Source organism: Corvus kubaryi, unplaced genomic scaffold, assembly GCF_017639235.1.
Source record: "Corvus kubaryi isolate FWS band 111438036 unplaced genomic scaffold, C.kubaryi_AGA036_p1.0 138, whole genome shotgun sequence".
NCBI lineage: Eukaryota > Metazoa > Chordata > Aves > Passeriformes > Corvidae > Corvus > Corvus kubaryi.
This window is the reverse complement of record NW_024580672.1, coordinates 11,765,542-11,785,635: the sequence shown is the minus strand read 5'-3', so window position 1 is coordinate 11,785,635 and position 20,094 is coordinate 11,765,542. Positions and strand designations below refer to the sequence as shown.

Genomic DNA, 20,094 nt, shown 5'->3' with positions numbered 1-20,094 from the left:
TCATTCAGAATTGAAAGAAACAGAAAAGACTTTAAAACAGAGCCCTAAGACTGACATGCAGTAGCAAATGGAAATGACATATCCTTGTCTGCCTGGGGAGAAGGAGAGGTCTGGGATGGGGACAGAGGTAACTGTGCTGCAGACAAGTGACAGTGAAATGAGTGTGCAGGGCAAACACCACACGATGAACGGAGAAGAGTGTTTCAGAATTATTACATTATCAAAAGAGGCTGACAGACAGTGCTTTATCTGGCAGGTGGCCTTACTGGATAAGCACTTAAAGGGAAGGATTTTGAGAAGGAAGAAAAGGAAACCATGTGTGAGTGTGGGGACAGGGACACCCACACAGTGCAGCAGAAAAGACCTGCCCCTGAAGGAGTATCCACACAGCCTTTCCAAAGCTGGGTAGTTAGTAGCAGCACCGGGGGAAAAAAAATCAGCTGAGGTGAATGCTTGTAGTCCTTACCATTTCTTGAGCTAGACCCACACTTTTGAAAATTATCAGTGAAATACAGCATAACTAGTTACAATGATCCTTTATATTTGTTAATAAAAAGCTCAGAAGGAGAAAACATAATGAAATTGTTGTGCTAGGCTTTGCAAAAGGATTCTTAAAAGCACAATCTGAGATACAGTTTACTAAAAATAAACATTAGCTTAACACCAGTGGAAACTTGAAAGGGGTTGCAAACCTTGTTTTCTCACACACAGCCCGACCCAGGGCATGTGCACAGAAGAAAGAGAACCATAAATTAATGCAAATCTTCACTGCCTTTAAAAACATGTTTGCTGTTCCTGAGGGAGTAAGTAATAATGTATCTCCAGTCTTTATCCAACTCTCCCTGGGTCTGTAGGATGACAATGACCCTGCCAGATAGATTGCTGTCACCACAGTCAAGTAGAGACTCATCTTTGCAAGATGACCAAGAAGCCAAAGCAAAGCTTTGCTCCTCCACAGCAACAGACTATAGCTTTGCAAGCGTTGGGGCATTCAATGATAGAAATGCAAAAGGTTAATTCTAGGATGTCAAATCCAAATTAAGGAGCATCTTGGGTTAAACTTTAGTGAATTAGGGAAATATCTACAAGGTGGATCTCAGCCAGCTGCTCAGATCTAGCGCTCCCATCCAAGACTCCAAAAGAAGTCAAAGCCAAAACATAACTTATTTTCATCTGTGCTATTTTAGCGGTGACAAGATGTATCAAGCGAGTAGGTTCATGCATAGCGTAAGATTTTCCATTTAAATTGCAAACTGCAAGACAAGAGGCAGGTGCAGACAAACCACATGTATATGAAGAGAGATAATACCAGTCCTTTTTTTTTTTAATTAACCTGACATGCAAAGTTGTCTAAGTTGTCCTTACAGTAAGAGATATGAAAGACAACAAGAGTGGTTTTACGACATCTGTGAGAAGCCTCCCCCCACCCAGCATAAAACTTGGGCAACAGAAGCTGGAGTTGTTTGCAGGATGATCTGCAATGGATCCATCTTTCAAACCTGACTGACAAGTGGTGGGAAGGGAGTGGTTAATTTGTGAGGATCCCTCAAAGTGAAGAAGCTGATTTTTCATTTCATAAAGAAAAATTAAATTAGTGAAAGAGATGCAAAAAGTGACAATAAGGACAAAGGGCGGGGAAATAGGTGCAACAGGTGAAATTTGTAATAAATACAAGCATGGCAAGACTTCATTTGTCAGTGACAGAAGAGATGACTTCAAAGCTTTCAGAACAGAAAGGGGAAAGGCTCTGGCTGGAAGATGGGATAGATGCAAGTGGGATCTACAAGACTCATGATACCAGTGTATTTGAGGGCATTTAGGAGGGGCTGAGAGAGAGACTGGCACTTGCTCTGTCTCTCTGCTCAGCTGGGATGTGCATTTGCCCTCTAACACTTGCAGTGCTGTGGCTGAGGAACAGACACACATCCTGTCCAACAAACAGAGACAACAACCTCTGCAGGAGTGCCAGGCAGTGACCTGGGAGTGGGGCTTTTTTAGCAACACAGATGAACACCTCAACTTAGGAGTCCCTGGTTACAACTTGGATATGAGGCTTTACAAAAGCTTGCTCAAAGACAATGCTAAGGTTCTGAGCATCAGTAAGAGTCAGGCATGTGGCAACTTTTATAAAGCTTAAAAAAAGTAGATAAAAAAGATGAGGAGTGACAGGAGAACAAGAGCTCTGCTTCAGTTATAATAAGCCTGAGTTGTTTGTAATATTTTATTTTATAAAAAAGGAAAATATTCACAGCAAAAGTTTAGGCTGGTCAAAGTAGATTTAAGTACTACAGATGAGAAGTGAATCTGTTAATTGACTATAGGAAGGATAAGGCTGAACTAATGTTTGTTGTTGAAATTACACAGAGAGATGGGAAGATGCCTCTGTGCAGAGCCTAGAGAAGGCTCTACTAGATGAGGGAAGGAAGGTGAGGAAGACCCTCAAAATGCAGGAGAGGCAGAAGGAGAGGACAGCAGGGCAGGACTGAGCTGGGGAGGCAAACCCCCACGCATACCATCTCCAGGAGGAACAATCCAGCTGACGGCTCTGCAAGCACTTAAAAAATACCAAGGGTGATCAGGCCCTTTTTTTTGTTGAAGAATAGATGATCCCAGGAAGAAAGGTGTGAATATAGTTCTATATGCACATAAGGCTGTTGAGAAGAAATCTCTTCTCCTTATAAACAAATTTTAAAATTTCCTATCTTCAGTTACAGTGCTGTGTAATCATTAACCATCTCCTGGCCCCTAATTAGGCACTGTTTACTCAATGTCTGTCAGTCATTCCCAAAAATTCAGTTACTGTCGTGACACACCACAGAGACCCTGGTACCGCTCCACTTCCCATGGGTGCAGCCCACCCGTTCCAGGTCCCTCCTTGCTCTCTCCCCAGGCAAATCCTCCCGAGCCCCTGCAGACCATAAGCCCACTAAGCCCATAAGAACAGCAGAGCATAAGTAAGCAGCCATATGCTCCCGTCTGCCAGGTAAGGAGAGAGGGGGTGAGCAGCCCCCCGGAAGACCCTGGGCGGGAGGAATTGCCTCAGGAGCTGCGTTCCCGGGCTCCAGACAGATCCTTGGGAAGGAGACTGACATCCCTGCATCAGCAGCAGCCACGCCTCCCTACAGCAGCTTCCAGAGGCTCCTCTGATCCACAGGCAGGAACAACTTGCATGTGCCATGTAATTACGTTTTTGACAGCAGGGAGGCACTTCTGACCTTATTCTCTTTGCATCTTGGTGATATTGCATCTTTATTGTTCTTTCTATGGCTTACTTAGGCTAACTTATTATGGTAGGTTGATGTTGTGAGTAGGAAATGAGAAGATCAAAGTAAAAAAGGGTGCTCTGGAAGCATCTAAGATCTCTTTCTTGATTTAGAGCATTTTTGCACTGCTGTAATCAGGTCGGCTCTGTCAGCAGTCTAATGAGAAATGTAATAATATGTTTTCTAACAAAAGAAAGCAAGTTAAGTCTAGTTTGGTTTACAGTTTAGGGATGTTTCAAAAATTCTGTTTATCCTTCTCTTACAAATGTGCAGCTTGGTAATCTTCTCCTTTTCTAATATCTCATGCTTCAGGAGGAAGAGAAACAGCTTGCCCAGGGTGATGGCTGATCTGCCTGTGCTGCAGATGGTGGGACATAAGGAAGAAAAAAACCCAGAACTTTCCATGCTCTGTCCTGTTGATAATCCTTATCTTCTCAAAGATAAGCTAATACACTGTTGGCCATAAGATTAAAGTTATGTTTGCGTTTCTGACTCACTGCATTATCAAACCCGCTTCTTGTCGTAGCTCCTTTTCCAGAAACTGCCCAGTTGGGATAAGCCATTGAGCTCTCCCACCTACTGTAACTCCAGTTACTCATTTTCTTAGTACAGATCAGAACTATGCACAGAACATGTTACACTTCTGTTAACATTACAGAACTCCTCCTAATTTATAATCACATAAACTAAACCCAAGTAGTCACTGCAGACATTCAGCTTAGAGTTGTGCTGCTGAGATTAGGGCCAGCAGCCCTTCATCCCTCTCTGCACAGGTCCCAAGGCACAGTACAAATACAAACCTTGCAGTCACTTTGAACCAAAGCCTCACAGTCACAAGTCGGGTGTTCCCACCGTGGTGCTGCCTGCACTGCTGCTTTTCCCCTTCCCCTCCTGCAACACTGGGCACAGCCGTGATGAAGAGTGAAGCTGCTGCCCCAGAGGCAGCCCTGTCTCACTGCACAGCCACAGTCAGCAGAGCAGCCACTCTCAGAGAGTTCACGACAGTTCATACTGCAAAAAAAAAAGTAGCGACATAAAAGCAGAGCCCAACTGCAAATATTTTACGGCGGCGTAGTATTTCCATGCACTACAAATCAATGTAAAAGATGTTTTCTTCAAGGGGCCTCATATAGGCTGTGTTTTTAAAATGCATTCCCTCTGCTAAATATAAATCAGTAAGAGTTTTTGTTCTTCCAAAAGATTAGCTAGCCTCAGTATTTTGGGATCTAATTCTGGAATACTTGTTGAGGTGCCAGCATTCTCTTCCAATTTAAATACAGTTTAATGGAAAGTCTATCCTGGGCACATTTTCCATCTCCAGTGTAATAGCTTGAAAGTTTGAATATTAAGAGTTCACCAGAAACAGAGGTAACCTATCAAGGTTAAACTTCATTTATTTGTCAGGATGAGAAAGAATGTGGGAGCAATGGAGAGCAGGAGAAAGCAAATGTAAGAGCAGCAGAGACAAGCAAATGGATCTGTAGAACCAAAATCCAAGAGATGGTAGAAACAGTGCAGCCTATTGACAAAGCCATGCAAAGGAAATGCAAATTAGAAAAGTTGTGGTTCTGAACTCAAGCACTTGAATTTGCTTGGAGTTATATCTGTGTAAAATCAAAGATGTGCCCCTAGACTCAAGACGCTGAATTAGGCCCACATCAGGCTACTCCCACTGCATACTCACAGTATAATAGGATGCTTTTCTTTGCACTCTATCACCAGTGGAAAGAGACAAGGTATTTTGTGGAGCATATCTGAATTATGCTCCTTATCTGGATGATCAGCTGGAGGATGCTCCCATATCCTGAGTGTCTTGTTCAGCACAGCTCCCTAATCAGAGACCACCTCTAATCAAGAAAGACATGCACTGGGATGAATGGTAGAAAAGTGGAAGAACATCTCCTCTTACCCAGCTGGAGAGTGTAGATTGTGTTCAGAACCACATATCATGAAGTTTTATGCTGTAACACCATTTCTAAAGACTCTCAGGAGTCTGTTTTTCTTCTATCATATATGACAATTACACTTGGAGTGTGCTTTTTACTTCTAATATAAAACATCCATTTAGAATCACTTCAAGATACTGTAAAGTTGGGTCATTTTGTGTGTAGTCTTGTTTAAAAACACAGTGCTCAAGCCATGCTTGTTTCACATCCTTCCTCCTGAAAGTCTCCTGCTGTTTTTCCTTGCAGGGTCTCTTGAGATCATGACTGCCAGGAGCAGCTCCTTACCCCATCCATATTTAAACTTAATGAGCACTTGTTAGGTACAGCGATCTTCAGCCAAAATTTTTCTGGTGTTGATGTGCCAATGTCCCTAAACTCAGGTCACTGCTCTTTCCTTCTGCTGCCCAGTATGTCTTTTCTATGTCCTTTTTTTTTGTCTATTTTCATTTTTTTCTGATCAACTGAAAACTCCCTTTTTCAGCATCCGAAAATTGCACTGTTCTCTTTGCTGTTAGTCGGAACAGTCTCCAAACTATTTCCATCTGCATCAGTTACCCAAATATCAAAGATTTCCATTCAATATAAAGTCCAAAAGCAGTCCTAAAGGGAAGTTCTTTAAATATATATCTATTCAGGGTCACCTGGCTGCTGTTTATGCTGGGGGGTTTTGTAGGGTTTATGTTCTTGTGAAATGGAATACGAAAGTGCTTACAAAGGAAAAATGACCTGAAACTCTAGTCTTGCTCTACACTGACTAGACCCAAAAGACATCGATTCCACTGGCTTTATTTCCTGTCTGGCAGCAAATAAATCCTTAAAGTAAGGGGTTATTTGAGCTAGAAACTTATCAGGCAGGTCAAAATTTACTATTACTTTTACTATTTGGCCATGTTTAACATCCTCTTAAATGTTTCAGGATTATAGGAGCCACATATTTTTTTTAAATTCCTCCTTTCCACTCTCTCTTCCTCTGTCCATTTCTCCTTGAGGAAAACTCATAGAACATACAACCTTCCTCTCTGCTTTCTTCGCCATCCCTTCCTCCTTCTTCTTCCTCCTCCTCCTCCCTTGTCACAAGTATTAAAGTTTCTCAGCCACTTCTCTCTTTCAAGTCTTCCCCTTCCTTCACTGGCCTGACTTTATCCAGCACATTTCTCTCTCACTTAGGTCTACTCCTTAATTTTTTTTTTTTAATCTCTTGCACTGTCCTGGTTTGTCCTCCTCATGCTTCATACCTTCTCATTTAAAAAAACCCCAAACAACTCCCCGTCTCCTGAAGCACAACAGGCCCTTGTGATTAACCAAGGCTCTCCAATCTCACAGTTACAAAGAGATGGATTTATTTTGGTAGACCACTAGTTAATATGTAATGTATTCCTGCAAAGTAACTTGCATTGGGCACTAAATGAGGCAAGAGTTTGTCATCAAAATGGTATTTTTTTAGGTACATTGCTGGGATGAAACCACAGAGCTCCATACCTGACTCCCACCATCAGCTTCTTAAACTCCCAGTGCACCTGGCAGAGCCAGCACAAGGGCTCAGATGTAAAGGTCCCAGCCCAGGGCAAGGCACCAGCCCTGCTCTCCAGAAACTTCAATGCACAAATACAAATTATAAACAAGAACTTTTGCCCAGACCAGAGAGGACTCCAGTAGCATTAGAAGTGTTAACCGCTACACCATTAAAACATTATTTTTTTCCAGGCAAATAATATAAGTACTGCTGAGGCAAAACCAGGAGAAAGGGCAACATTTCTCCCTTTACGCAAGAATTTGGCCCTCTATGCACACATTCCTTCATTAATCTGCACTTTCTGTACCACAGTCACAAGTGGAATCTAAATTACTGACTTTCCCACTCTCATCTGGCTCAGCAGCACATCGCCTGCACCAGTTTCAACACCCTTTACCAGTAAATAACTCTGTTTCTTTAGCAGACCAGAACTTGAACTTGGACCACTGAATTAAAACATGAAACTTCACCAGCCAGTTAGACCATAAAGTTACAGTTTATTTTAACAAAAATAAACAGTATCTCTGGTGCTTATTCAAAGAATGAGTGTGGATACTATTCCACCATCCTTCCTAGCAATTCCCATGCCAGACCCATGAAGTTATCACTTAATGTTCTGCTACAAACAGCTGCTCGAGCAGTCTACACAGGAACTTGCTTTCCTTAGCACTTGCTGCCATAAGTCAGCCAGTAGAACACCAAGAGTGTTGAATCCTTATGGCCTGAGGACAAGAGCACATAGACCTGTTTTATTTCTTTAGAAGTCATCCTACCTGCTAGTCACCCCCTCATGCCGAATCTTACAAAGATAGAAAGAAGAGATGGGTCCTGCCTGTTTACAGGCTGCATATATGAAAAGAAATAGGAATAAGAGGAACATAACTTTGTAAGCAAGCATATGTTTCATCTGAATTTCTGTTATTTTAATGAATCTGTCAGGACCCATGCTGTTCCATACCCATGGCTAGTGCAATTCCTTGCACCAGAGGACAGAAAAAGGTGACTCCACACTTCTTCTGTCACCACAACAGCACATGGAAGAGTTCTAGTCCCCTCTGATTTGCATAGGCAAAAATACACTTCAAACTAGAAGCTCCAAGCCCTTTCATTGTAAGCCCTCACAGAACCCCCCCAAACCTTCATGATTGTTTTCTAATGACTTGGGTAACAGAGTCCACCCCTCAAGCTGTTTTGTAGAGGCAGTACCCCAATGTTTCCTGTGAGAACACACCAAGGAAGCTTCGCCTCGCCAGCTTTGAAATTGTATTTAACATCAGTGTGTACAAACAGGAGAAAACTTCCCAATGATTCAGTTTTCATTAAGTTTATACTGCTGCAGCTTTACTTGCATGACCTTTCCTGACACAGATGACCAGTTACCAACTATTGAAGTTGGGTAATATGTAGCATGTGACACAGGAGGAACATCACGAAGAGGAAAAGTTGACTGCATTTCTAAATAGCTGAAGGAAGAGAGATGGGCTAGAAAAGCAAGCCAGCTGGGAAAGGGAACAACACACTGTTTTACAATTCATGCAGAGGGGCATTTCTGTATATTGATGTATTGATAAGCTTGAAAAGAGGAAGAAATTTGATGTCACACAAGTCAGAGCATTATTTCTGATGAAGCCACATTCATAGTGTGACTGCCTTGAAGATCACGTGGGAACTGGAAACAAGCCTAAAGGGCTCAGGGGACTTTATTCTCTTGGTGGAAAGACACATACACTATTTCAGAAAAGCAAGGAGCAATTAAGTGTGGAGACCAACTCATTCATCCATTTTCCTTGCTTTTTTTAGCTAAAAAAAAAAATGTGTAACATCCTTTAGTCAATGTTCAGATAAGGGGCATTTATTCTGGTAGCAAAGATCATTGGAGCTTTAATTTTTTTTAGGGGTTTGGGGTTTTTGTTGGTTTGGGGTTTTTTTTGCGTACATAAATGCCCTTGTTTTTCTAAGCCACAGCACTAAATTATAATGTAATAAGGACCACGCTGCATCCCTGACAGATGCTTCTTCCTGACAGCACAGAGAGATGCAGCTGTTGAGCTGGGGTCCGCAAATCCAGACCTCTGGGCCATGAAGCATTTCCCTGATTAGTTTTCTGCACCCAAAAGCAGATCTCAATTCAGAAGCTGAACCTACTGCTGTAAATAGAGTACACAGAGGAAAAGCACAAAATACCTGTTATCAAACTGAAGTTGCACAAATCCCAAACCACTATCAACCTGTATTTTTTTTCCCAGAGGGTACACTTCAAAATCTCTGGAATACTGAAGTTAATTAGGGTATTTTGCCCATATTTACACTTTATTACAGCTGCTCACACAGTATTACACACCCCACTCTGCACTAACTGAGCCAGCAGTACCAGCCATGTGTGTATCACAAAATTACTGCTTCTGCCACACCACTAAAGACAAAACTGATAAAGTCTGTCCATGAGGGTTAAAGCATGGATTTTCCAAAGCACAGGATTAAGAGAAGATGGAAAGTGTGTATTGTCATATATATAGCAAATAAACCTCAAAATATTCCAGTTATCAAATGCTAAAGAGCTTCTGAATCTCCAAGCAACTGCTTGTACACTGGTCAGTCTAAAGCTGCAATCAGCTTGGGATGAGGCATGACCTGGAGTCCCCAGAAAACAGCTTTGCTGTATGAGGGTTCAGAGCAGAAAGGTCTCTGTGGGATAACTCATGAATGGGTAAAGAGAGGTCAGGTAGCCATTTTAGAGATAACAGGATAGAAACATCTCCCAGCAAAAGGGCTAAGGTTACATGATCTCTGATGAAGAGCATGGTGAGAGCAGTCAGCTCTCGCAAACAGTGAATGACTTTAGCCCTCTTTCAAATCTATCTGTAGCACATTTGTAGGATAGTTCTCTGAATTTTATCCTTTCTACCATGGGTACAGACAGCCTGAATGTTTTATCCTTTGTCTGATAAATGCCATTGCACACCTGTGTAGGAAGGATGCAGGGAACTGCAATCACTGCATCTCCATTTTCAGGAATTAATTTCTAACATGGTGGAATATCCTTTGTAGCATCCCAAAGACAGCACTGCCCACTTTCCTACCTAAGCCTGACTGCTAGAGACCATGCACAGAATAGCACAGGCCAAAGAGAGTAAGATCATTTTACAGTCAGTAACCATCCAAAATCCAAGTGTTGAGATACAGAGACACAATATTAAGATATTGAATCACCCACCCTTGCTCAAGCAATAGTGCCTTGGGCTGGTCAGAAAGGAGACAGGTTTGCCCAGGAACCTTGTCACAGCCATGCTGCTTGATCAAGGTCTCTTTGGCCAGTTTTGCAAAGCCACTGATGTGCTGAGAGACTAAGAGAAGAAGAACAGCAATTCCTACCATGCTGCAGCTCTAGTACCATGTGAAATCCGTATGGGACCAGCACTAATCAGGACTCCCAGTCTTGCATTCCTTCCAAGCACATAGCTTCACTCAGAATCATAAAACAAGAAGGCAACATGAATGATAGTCTCTTACCCTTCAGAGATGAAAAAACAGACAGTGGCATTGAGCTGGTTTAAGATAATGAGAAAATAAATTGAGCAATTCTCCTTTTGCAAGTTGCAAGAAATTCATATCATCAGTGATGCCTTTGTAAAAGGATTTAGATTCTTAAAGCTCTATTTTATATATGATAATCTGATTCTATTTGGTGTGCAAAGACAGAAGTCATTTTGGTCTGGGATACTTCAGTACATTATAAGCACCCATATATTCCCATCTTCCAGAGAGACTTTTTTTAACTTTTCCTTTTTTATCTCAGTCTCTTTGTAAGCTGCCACTTTTTAAACCTTTGAAAAATCTTAACAACCCTCATGTCTTCAGTCAGTCTTCAAACAGCCCTAGAGAAAACTAAGGTTTTATTTAAAGTACTTTTAGTTGAGTCAGTGAATATTAGAGAGAGGCAGATCAGAGATGAAGCTGTGGCTTTCAAAACTCTCACCCAAAAACCTTTCCTTCACTCTCCTCCTCCCAAAAGCTAAAGAAAATGAAACATTTCTGTCTTTCTTCTGACCAAAAGCCTGGTCTGATGAACAGAAAACAAAATCCAGGATTTATTTCATTCCAAAACAGTATCCCAAACACTCTTGCCACCAAGTTGCGATTTGTCCTGTTTCTAACATTTAGGGTTTCCAACCAAGAAAAGGATAAAATCATGGAGAAATTTTCCTTAAGCAAAAGATGTTTACCGGAAATCTTCTTTACTGTATAGCAGAAACCAACCGAGAGCAGGGATCGCATTTACGCCAGAGCTCTGATAAATGCCTGTTGAGCTGCAGCACTTAAACCACTTGCATTTTAAACAGCAGTTTGTCAAGTGATACTAATTATTTGGGAGGTCTCTGCTCCTAGAAACGTAAACATTTCTTTTCATACCAATCACATTTTCTTTTCCATGTGGCGCTTCCAGCAGAGACTGAAATTGAAATGGCTTCTTTGTGTGCCACAATGTGGTTTATGGCTCAAATCCCCCTCCACTCTTGCAAACAGGGGACAGCATTGCCCTGGGGCTCTGCACAGCACCTTACCATCCCTGCTTTGTAGGCAGAAACCTCCCCACCACAGGTGGAGAGCTCTCCCAGGATCAAACCCATCCCCTTTTCTCAAGGATGCGCAGCTTCCCTCTGGCTGATAACACAGCTCTGGGACTTGCAGTAGCCTGAGGATCACTTGAACTTCATAAAGGGCTCAGTTGCTAGGGAGCACTGCAGGGAACTGACGAACAGACTCTTGCAGGAGTGTGAGTCAAAAAACCCACAACCAATCCCCAGACCTGCCAAGGTGCAACTCAAACACAGGCACGTTTCCTTCAAACTCCCTCCTGGTTCAACAGGCACTGCCTGGGCTCTGCTTAAGCCAGGCCACAAGCCTCAGAGTTTCTTGAAAAACACAATTTCAGTCCCGCCCCGGTATCTCACAGCAGGTCCTGCTTTTACTGACAAGTCTATTGGCCAAAAACTTCCAGTGTTGTATCCACATGGCGCCACGTGGCTGCACAGCAGGGCCTATCACAGAGAAAATCTGCCAGTGTCAGCCAGAAAAAGTTTCATGAAATTGCAGCAAGTAACCCAAAGACTTTACCAGAGCGAGACTAAACCAGCATTTTCACAGTCACACTGAGCCATTGGCAAGTCACTTGTGGGAACCTTCTTGCTAGGGTAGTCAAATCAGCCTCTGCTATTCAGGCAAACTTTACAGAGAAGTCACATCCATCCTCTTTGGGACAAGTGTTGGGTCCTTTTCTGTTTTCCAAACTTTATCAAAGCCTGCTGTGAGCAAGCTGCCGAGCCCTGGGGGCTGACCCAGCGCATCTGGGAAGGTCACCTGGCATGGACCTGTGTCATGCAGCCTCCATGCAGAATCACCCCCTGAGGTACAACGTGACGGGGCAAAGTCAGGCCATGGGTAAAAATGTTACTTGACTCCTCCATGTTCCCTCTCTGTATTAGGATGTGTTTATTGGTATAGGCAGAAAAGGATGTAAACTGAACCACAAAAAGGAGCTGGTTTTCATACCAAGGGGCCTTGGTTTAACACAAAGGTTTCTCATGAAAAAAGTATTTTAACTCGATGAAGAGGGCAAGAACTTCTGATTTCTGCTGATGCTGGCTGTCAGGGAGGAGGCAATCAGGAGCACACTGTATCATGTTCATGAATGTATACAGCTTTTATTATATGAGCATTTTACTATTTTCCTTCTTCTTTAAAACAAAAGTGCAATGTTTCTAATGAGGCAAGTATGTTCATGCATCCAGTCAATTATCATGTCTCACTCTGACCCTACCTCCTTTCAGTTATCAGGCCCATGGTAAATCTCAGGTAAACCAAAGGACTCCTCTCCCCAGAACCTGCAATCAATTGCAGTCATCTTGAATGTTATTTTTAATGCCAACAAATTACAGTGTCCCTTCAAGAGGCAATCAAGGACAGAGTCAAGGAACAGACCTACTGGTGAGACTAACTCAACAAGAGCCACAGAGAAGGTGGCTCTGACTCATTTTGGACTCAGAGAAATACATTTTCACAGTAAAACATTGATTTAGAGGGGAATAGACAAGAAGAAAAATGAAAGGACAACAGTGGTCATAGGGATCCACCCCAGAGCAAAGTCCTGGGACTCGCAGGGCTGAAGCATCTGCACCGACCACGGGCACATGCACTGCAAGGCTTGTGGCTCACAGCCATACTCACACAGCTCAGTACCCTGCTGTGTCATCACTGATCCCTGACAGCTCCTGAGAGCAAACATGAATTCAACCCTTTGGGTTGCTTTCACTTTCCAGGAAACTCCCTTTCCTTTAGGGTTAATAATTTTTTTGACTGTTCTTGATGCCACCCTCTGCACATATAGATATCATTAATGTAAAATTCTTTATCGAAACTAAAGCAGCCACATCAGTTTTGAGGTTATATGTAGAGAGATAACCTCTCCTTAAGTCCTTCTAATGTCTGCAATAGTAATCATATTTGTTTAGTAAATTTATTTTATACTATTAACAATATGAGTCTTCAGGCTGTGGGAGTACTTGCTTTGATTAAGTATGCAAATGATTCCCTAGAACATGTCAGGGGATCCTACAAACCTTCCTGAAGAGACACCTGGTGCCTATAAACTAATTGAATGATAGATGAATATATCACCCATAATTCTTAAGGAAACAGGAGAAGTAAGGAAGAGGTGAAGAAGGATCAGAGCTAAGAATGCATTCACAAAGAGGAGGGGAAGGAGCAGTCAAAGAGGAGACAAATAAGACAACAAAATCTGACAAACAACATTCAGTCCTGCAGTCCCACCAAAACAGAGCAGACAGAAAAGTTAATGAGAAAATGCCATGAAAGCAAAGGGCAAAAAGAGAACAGGAACAGTCTTTGCTTTCACCATTGTAGCAAGATCCCTGCACTCAAAAACTGCCACAACTAATGAAAAACTCATTTGCCTTTCATAATAAATAAAACGGTTTTCAAGTATAAACATGGTTATTCATAAAATCTCTACATACAGAGATCCTACACACCTCCTTGTCAGAAGTGTTGTCAGCAGCTGATAACGCTCTCTTATCGGTCACCTTGGGACACTGGCAGGTGACACACAGGTCAGAGGTACACACTAAAATAATCTTTGGACGTTCCACTTTCAGCAAATGCCAAAACTGCTTTGGCACCCTGCCCAAGGTCTTCTGCACCAGTTAATCCAGCCCTGAACAGGATTAATTCCTCATACACACAGACTCTTTTGCTTTCAGGATATATAGCAATTGTGCTAAAAGCAGAAGGAGTTTACAAACAACTTTTTCTCCTCAGCCCTGTATTAGTTCTCAACAAGCAACTGTCTGAAGGATAAAGAAGATGTTCATCCCTTAGTGAGTCTGATCCCATCACCAGTCACTCCATCAAATGACAAGTTATCTCAAAATCTAGGCAATAACTCAGAGATTATTAGACTATAAATCAACACTAACTTTCACAGAAATCTCATTAGCAGTTGGTGTTATAGGCCTTCATATTTTTTGGTGTTGCTGTTTCTTATTTCTTCTGGGATATTCGCAGTTATAATCAGGTGTAAGAAGATGGAAATTATTAAATTAGAATATATGTGTGCATTAGAGAACAATGCTGTTTACTGACATTAACTGCAAGGGTAACTTGTGGTAATTAGAATGGTTATTGCAGTATAGGCAATGAATAGACAGCGAGAAACAAAGCTTGGGGCTGATTTTAGTACTTGCATATAGATACACCATTCACCACTCTACAAGGAATGCAGAGAAAGAAAAAAAATAGAGCTCTATAGTGCAAAGTAAGACTGAAAGAAGTTGCATGCCGTAGCCCTTTTTCACTAGGGAAATGGCCTCGACCCTCTGCTCTTCCCCAAAGCCCTTCAGCCGCTGCTCAGCAGCTGTCACGGGGGCTGAGGCTTCCACACAGCACCCCAATGTCCCGAATCTCCCGCCAACATGTGTGAACAAGGCCCGGAAATTGTTTTCCAGGAGAACAAAATGTGGAGGAAGGATCATGTCAGGGCTTCACACTCTTTTGTACAGGAATAAATTACGAGCCAGGAAGGAAAGGAAAGTCCATGGAAAATGAGATCCTGATGAAATGAGAAATTAATCCAGCCAGCCACTCAAAAGCCTATTGCCACGCAGTGTGGACAAAGTCCTGCTATATCCTAATTCCTGCTTCCTTCTTCCATTTTGCAGCACACAAGTGTGGCTGCATGGCTCACCAGACCTAGATATGGGTGGTGTAAATCTGGTCACACACAACACTTATGTGATCCTCTGTATACATCACACAAAGACACATGAGCTGTTATTTATATTGTATTCACAACTTGCAGAGCACCTTCTGCAATCAGCTTAAAAACTCAGCCGTTCCAACTTAAAAGCACACCTGTCAATCAGCACCACCTCCCGGGCTAAAAACCCGACACGCTTGGGACTTCTTTGCAATTACCTTGGTGCCATACAATTACAGTTTGAAAAACGTGACACGACATACCTTTTCCCCTGCTCCTTGTAAAAATGATTCCACAGCAAAACTCTGATTAATGTGATGTGAGTAATTAAAGCAAAAGTGAAACAAAGACCGGCAATTAATGATTTATTAATAATTATGACTGGCAGTAGGGACGGTTATTGAGCAAATGTTTGGATATGCAGGCTCCCACATCCCCCGCACGTGGACTAACCCACAGTGTACACTCTAGCTAGGCAAAAGGCCTCTGAAGAAATGTGTACATGTCATCATTAACCTCTGCATGTCTACATACACTGAATCCCTCTCCCACACAGTGTAGCTAGCAGCTGCCTTGGTTAAACCATCACTTTGTGTTAGTTTGGTTCTGAGTGAAAGAGACATAAAAAGTACCCAGATGTTTGGAGATTTTTTTCCTTAGACTGAATCTCCTAGATTTGGCCCCTAAAATCAAGAATAAGATCTTCTACAAATAGCAGATCACTCACAGCCATAAGGAAGAATGAAAAACTACTGCAGCAGATGAGAGTTGTGCCAAACACATAAGAACACAGGTATTATGACATATGCATCTATTAGACATTTCCTTCAAGCATGACTAGCTAGCAAGTAGTTTAATATAATCATTTAGTAAACCCTGACTATGTTACAGGAATACTGTAGTATACAGTCATTCTTGTAGAAACCAGCTATGTGTGAATCACAAGGAACCATATTAACATCTCCTGTTTAAAACAGTGTTAAGCACCGCATATATCGATACTACATTTTAAATAGCAAGTAAACATCCTGCCCATCAAGGTTCTGTTACCTTTGAACTTCATTTTGACTTTTTTTCTCCCTGCATAAACTGCTCTGGAACACACCCCAAGGACTTCTGTGGAGGGTGGTGGGAAAGCAAGAGGGAATGGGAAGGAGGAGCAGAGACAGTCAGTTCCAGGCACAGGGACACAGATGGAGACTGCCTGAGCAGCTTTCAGCACTGCACAGAGAACAGTCCCATGACCCAACATGTCAAGCCATTTGAAAGGATGACTCCTTTCAAAAACAAAGGTGCTGCTTTTCATGGTGCAAGCCACTGGAGTTAGTTTGGTAGTGAGGAATGAACTCAGAAGTGGATCCCTCTTAGGAAGCTCAGGTAGCTGGTGCTTTAGTGACACTAGCTAAAAGCTTATTTTTCCTCCCAGTCCCATCAGGTGGGAAACTTTCCTTCAGCTGACTCAGGGCCCATTCAGCAACCACCAGCTCCCATCAGTAGGACAGATGAGCGTGGCTCTCCAGCCATGTATCAATGGGAAAGCAGCATCTTCACCCAAGGAGATACCCGTGCATGTGAGCATGTGTGTACCTCACATTATGGCTCAAACAGGATCAGCAGCACTGGCTTGCAGGACTTCACTCACTAGACCCAAGCACCAGCGCAGGTCCAGGGACATCCAGTGTCACCACCATGGCCATGCAACCCCACACACGACACATCACCCACTCGTGGCTTTTCTTGTGCCAGAGGATGTTGAGTCTCCTACCCAGCAGGACTGCTGCGTAACTTTGCTGTTTGAAAGCAGATTTGTGAGTGAAAGAGGGTAAAATGATGCCAGGTGTTCCTCATGACAGTCTGTGTGGGGTTGTACTTGACTACCATAAGCCTAGAATCACAGAATCCTTAAAACTAGAAAAGACCTCTAAGATAACCAAGTCCAACTCTTAACCGGCCCTGCCAAGTCCACCACTAAACCATGTCCCTAAAGTGCCACACCTACGTGCTTTTTGAACACTCCAGGGACAGTGATTCCACCACTTCCCTGGGCAGCCTGTTACAATTCCTCACTGCTCTTTCAATGAAGAAATTTTTTCTAATATCCAATTTAAACCTCTCCTGGCACAACTCGAGATCATTTCCTCTTGTCCTACTCCTTGCTACTTGGGATAAAAGGCTGACCCCCACCTTGCTACACCCTCCTTTCAGGCAGTTGTAGCGAGTGATAAGGTCTCCCCTTTTCTCCAGGCTAAACAACCCCAGCTCCCTCAGCTGGTCCTCAAATTATTTACTCTCCAGACCCTTCAACAGCTCTGTGGCCCTTCTCTGGACTTGCTCCAGCACCTCAATGCCCTTCCTGAATTGAGGGGCCCAGAACTGGACACAGCACTTGAGGTGCAGCCTTGCCAGTGCCCAGCACAGGGGGACAATCCCTGCCGTGGTCCTGCTGGCCTCATTATTGCAGATACAGGCCAGGACACCATTAGTCTGGGCACACTGCTGGCTCACATTCAGCTGGCTGTCAGCCAACACCCAACCTCTGTTCTTACATCAGGGTACCCACAGGTTTTAAAAATCAACAACCTGATTTTATGGTTTTTTTGACAGGGTGCCTCCCTCAAGAGCCACTTCAGGAGCTTTTATCTCAATTTACTTTTATGACCCTGCCAAGGTCAGGGTGTGTCCTGGCAGAGGCAGGGACCCAGCACCCAGCTCTGGGCACGTGTCTCAGGGAAACCTGCTGTCTCCCAGGACCAGCTCAGCAGAGCATGTGCAGCATCTCCCCACCTGAGCTAATTTTCAGTGAGCAGCTAGGTGCTTGTAAAAATCCCAGCCCATCCTTGCAATGTGGAGAGGTCACCAGAAATGTCCAGAGGATACTGGCTAATTACCTGTGCTATCTAAAACAAATATTGTCAATCCTAAGGCTACCAGTACAACTCCTTTCAGTATCGTTACATTCAGTTTCAATTACACTTACGAGAAATGGATACAGATTCTGTTCTCTTTCCTCAGCTATTTTGACACACATCTGAAACACAAATACTCAACAGAAAGATGGAACTGGAGGAACAGTAGCCACAGACAAACCACAAGTGCAGATGTAGTCTATTTTTGTTAAATGCGCCTTTGTAGCGCGATTTTTTTTAAATATAATCCCTATTTTTTGTCAAGTATCACTGTGCTGAACAGAGCAGTGATCACCTCTGTATATAACACAGCCTGTAACCCCTCTGTTTGAAGAGGAAAATTTGAGTTAATTACCCACATCACCTCATTAGTCTCCATCTCCCAACAAATAAAAAATAAAGAGAAGCATGCTTGCTGGAGTAGAATCGCTGAAAGGCAGAAGTTGCAAGATTACTGTGCAGTGCGCTGCCAGCTGCAGGCAGGAGAAGGCCCCAACAGGAATGCCAAGCCCCTGGCACACACAGGAAACATATATATCTTTTATTCTTTCACCAACTTTTTTTTTTAATTTATTCAAATAATGCTTCAAAGGGGAAAAGGCACTTACTACCACAAGACAACAGCCAGAGCTTCTTTTTTGTTTGTCTTTTGTTTTTGGCAACCCAGCACTACAATTATTCTGCATACTGCATGCATATCATGAGGTTAAACAATAAATAAGGTCAGGCCACAGAAACTTCAGAACACAAACAATGAACAAATAAAAATCTCTCATCTTGCTAAATATCTTTAGGGAGAGAGTCATCTACTTTCTAACTATGTCTATTTGTTCCTTAAACTACAGGGTTTGGACTTGGTAGAAAATATGAGAAGAATCAGGGCTGTAATATGAATATTCACAGTGTAAATGTATATACCTCATGTATCTCTATTCAAAGAAAGGATACAAGATACTCCAAACCCATGCGATGCCTTACCTGTGTCTTCCATATCCATGTTTACTATTGTGACAAGGAAGGGTCTCTGAAAACCCCATTCATACCTCACTAAGCATGCAGCACACTTACTACATCCAAACTCATACAGAACACTTCAGAGCAAAACACAAGTTTAATACTAAGGAGTGCGGTATTCTCACGGAAGTATTTATGGCACGAGATTTATGCAGGCAGGGACATGGCTACTATCGCATGTTGTCCATAGATTCACATTCTGGTTTAACGCTGGCCTGTGCAGGGTATTCCAGTCCCTTACCCCCGCAGTACATCACCCAGCAAACCCAGGGAGCAGGCTTCACTCACCAGCCTCAGCTTCGTCAATTCGCACCAACATTCCAAACCTTACCAATTCAGCTAAGAAGAAACTGCTGGTGGAAGGGAGAAATAAGGTGACTGCTCTGAGAGCCCGCCCAGCTGCCTGGCAGTAACCTTGCCCTTCGGGGCTGGTGTTTCCCGGTGGGGGCTCTCAGACAGCGCACACCGATACACACGGACACAGTTACTTTTCCGTCGACCCCGACACCTCCCAGCAAGCTCGTCAGCGCTGCCCGGGCAGGTATATGCCTTATCCCCGTGGTGCAGCCAGACGAGCACCATCCCAGCCCGGGCTTTCTCCCCGACCAGCCCCGCTCCTGGAGCGGGATGCTCCGGGAGGGCGAGTCGGGCAGAAACCGCATCCCCGGCATCCTCGGCCGCACCTTTCCCAGCCGCCTCCCGCGGCGGCGGAGCGGTCGGTCCTTACCGTAGAGCAGGTTTCTCGTCACCTGCCCCCCCATGTCGGCGCAGCCCCCGGCCGGCTCCGGCTCCGCTCCGCAGTCCCCGGCCCACGCGGGACCCGGCTGCCCCGCGCCGGCAGCCTCCGCCCACCCCCGCGCCTCCCGCCGCGGCACCGTCGCTCCGAGCTGTCATCTTTATTTACATAAGAAGGAGGAGACTTCGCGGCTTCCTGAAATAGCTGCCGGCGTTTCACCGATGCAGCGTGTCCCCCCTCCCCACGCACACAGCGCGGTCCCACAGCGCAGAACGCGGCGGGCGAAGGCATCCATGCGCGGGGCTGCCGGGGGCTGCGGGCCGGGCTGAAACCCGGTGGTAGCCGGAGCCCCGGCAACGCTAAGAACAAAGCGGGAGGCACCGCTGAGTCCACGGGGGAAAATAAAATATAATAAAATAAAAATTAAGAACTCATTTATAAAAC

The 20,094-nt window shown here is 43.7% G+C and overlaps 1 protein-coding gene across 4 annotated transcripts in view; it reads right to left on the bottom strand.

The window, feature by feature from the left end:
* Positions 1-20,094, bottom strand: part of NEURL1 (neuralized E3 ubiquitin protein ligase 1) — a 145,221-nt gene that overhangs the window by 64,043 nt on the left and 61,084 nt on the right. The window contains exon 1 of one of the 4 annotated variants that reach the window (XM_042019250.1): positions 19,642-19,793. The exons of 2 other annotated variants lie outside the window; for them this stretch is intronic. In XM_042019250.1, coding sequence (XP_041875184.1) covers positions 19,642-19,675 — 34 coding nt within the window. In that variant the 5' untranslated portion in view covers positions 19,676-19,793. Of the gene's footprint in view, positions 1-19,202; positions 19,287-19,641; positions 19,794-20,094 lie in introns of those variants that run through there. One more of the 4 variants, XM_042019248.1, reaches the window with a different exon arrangement.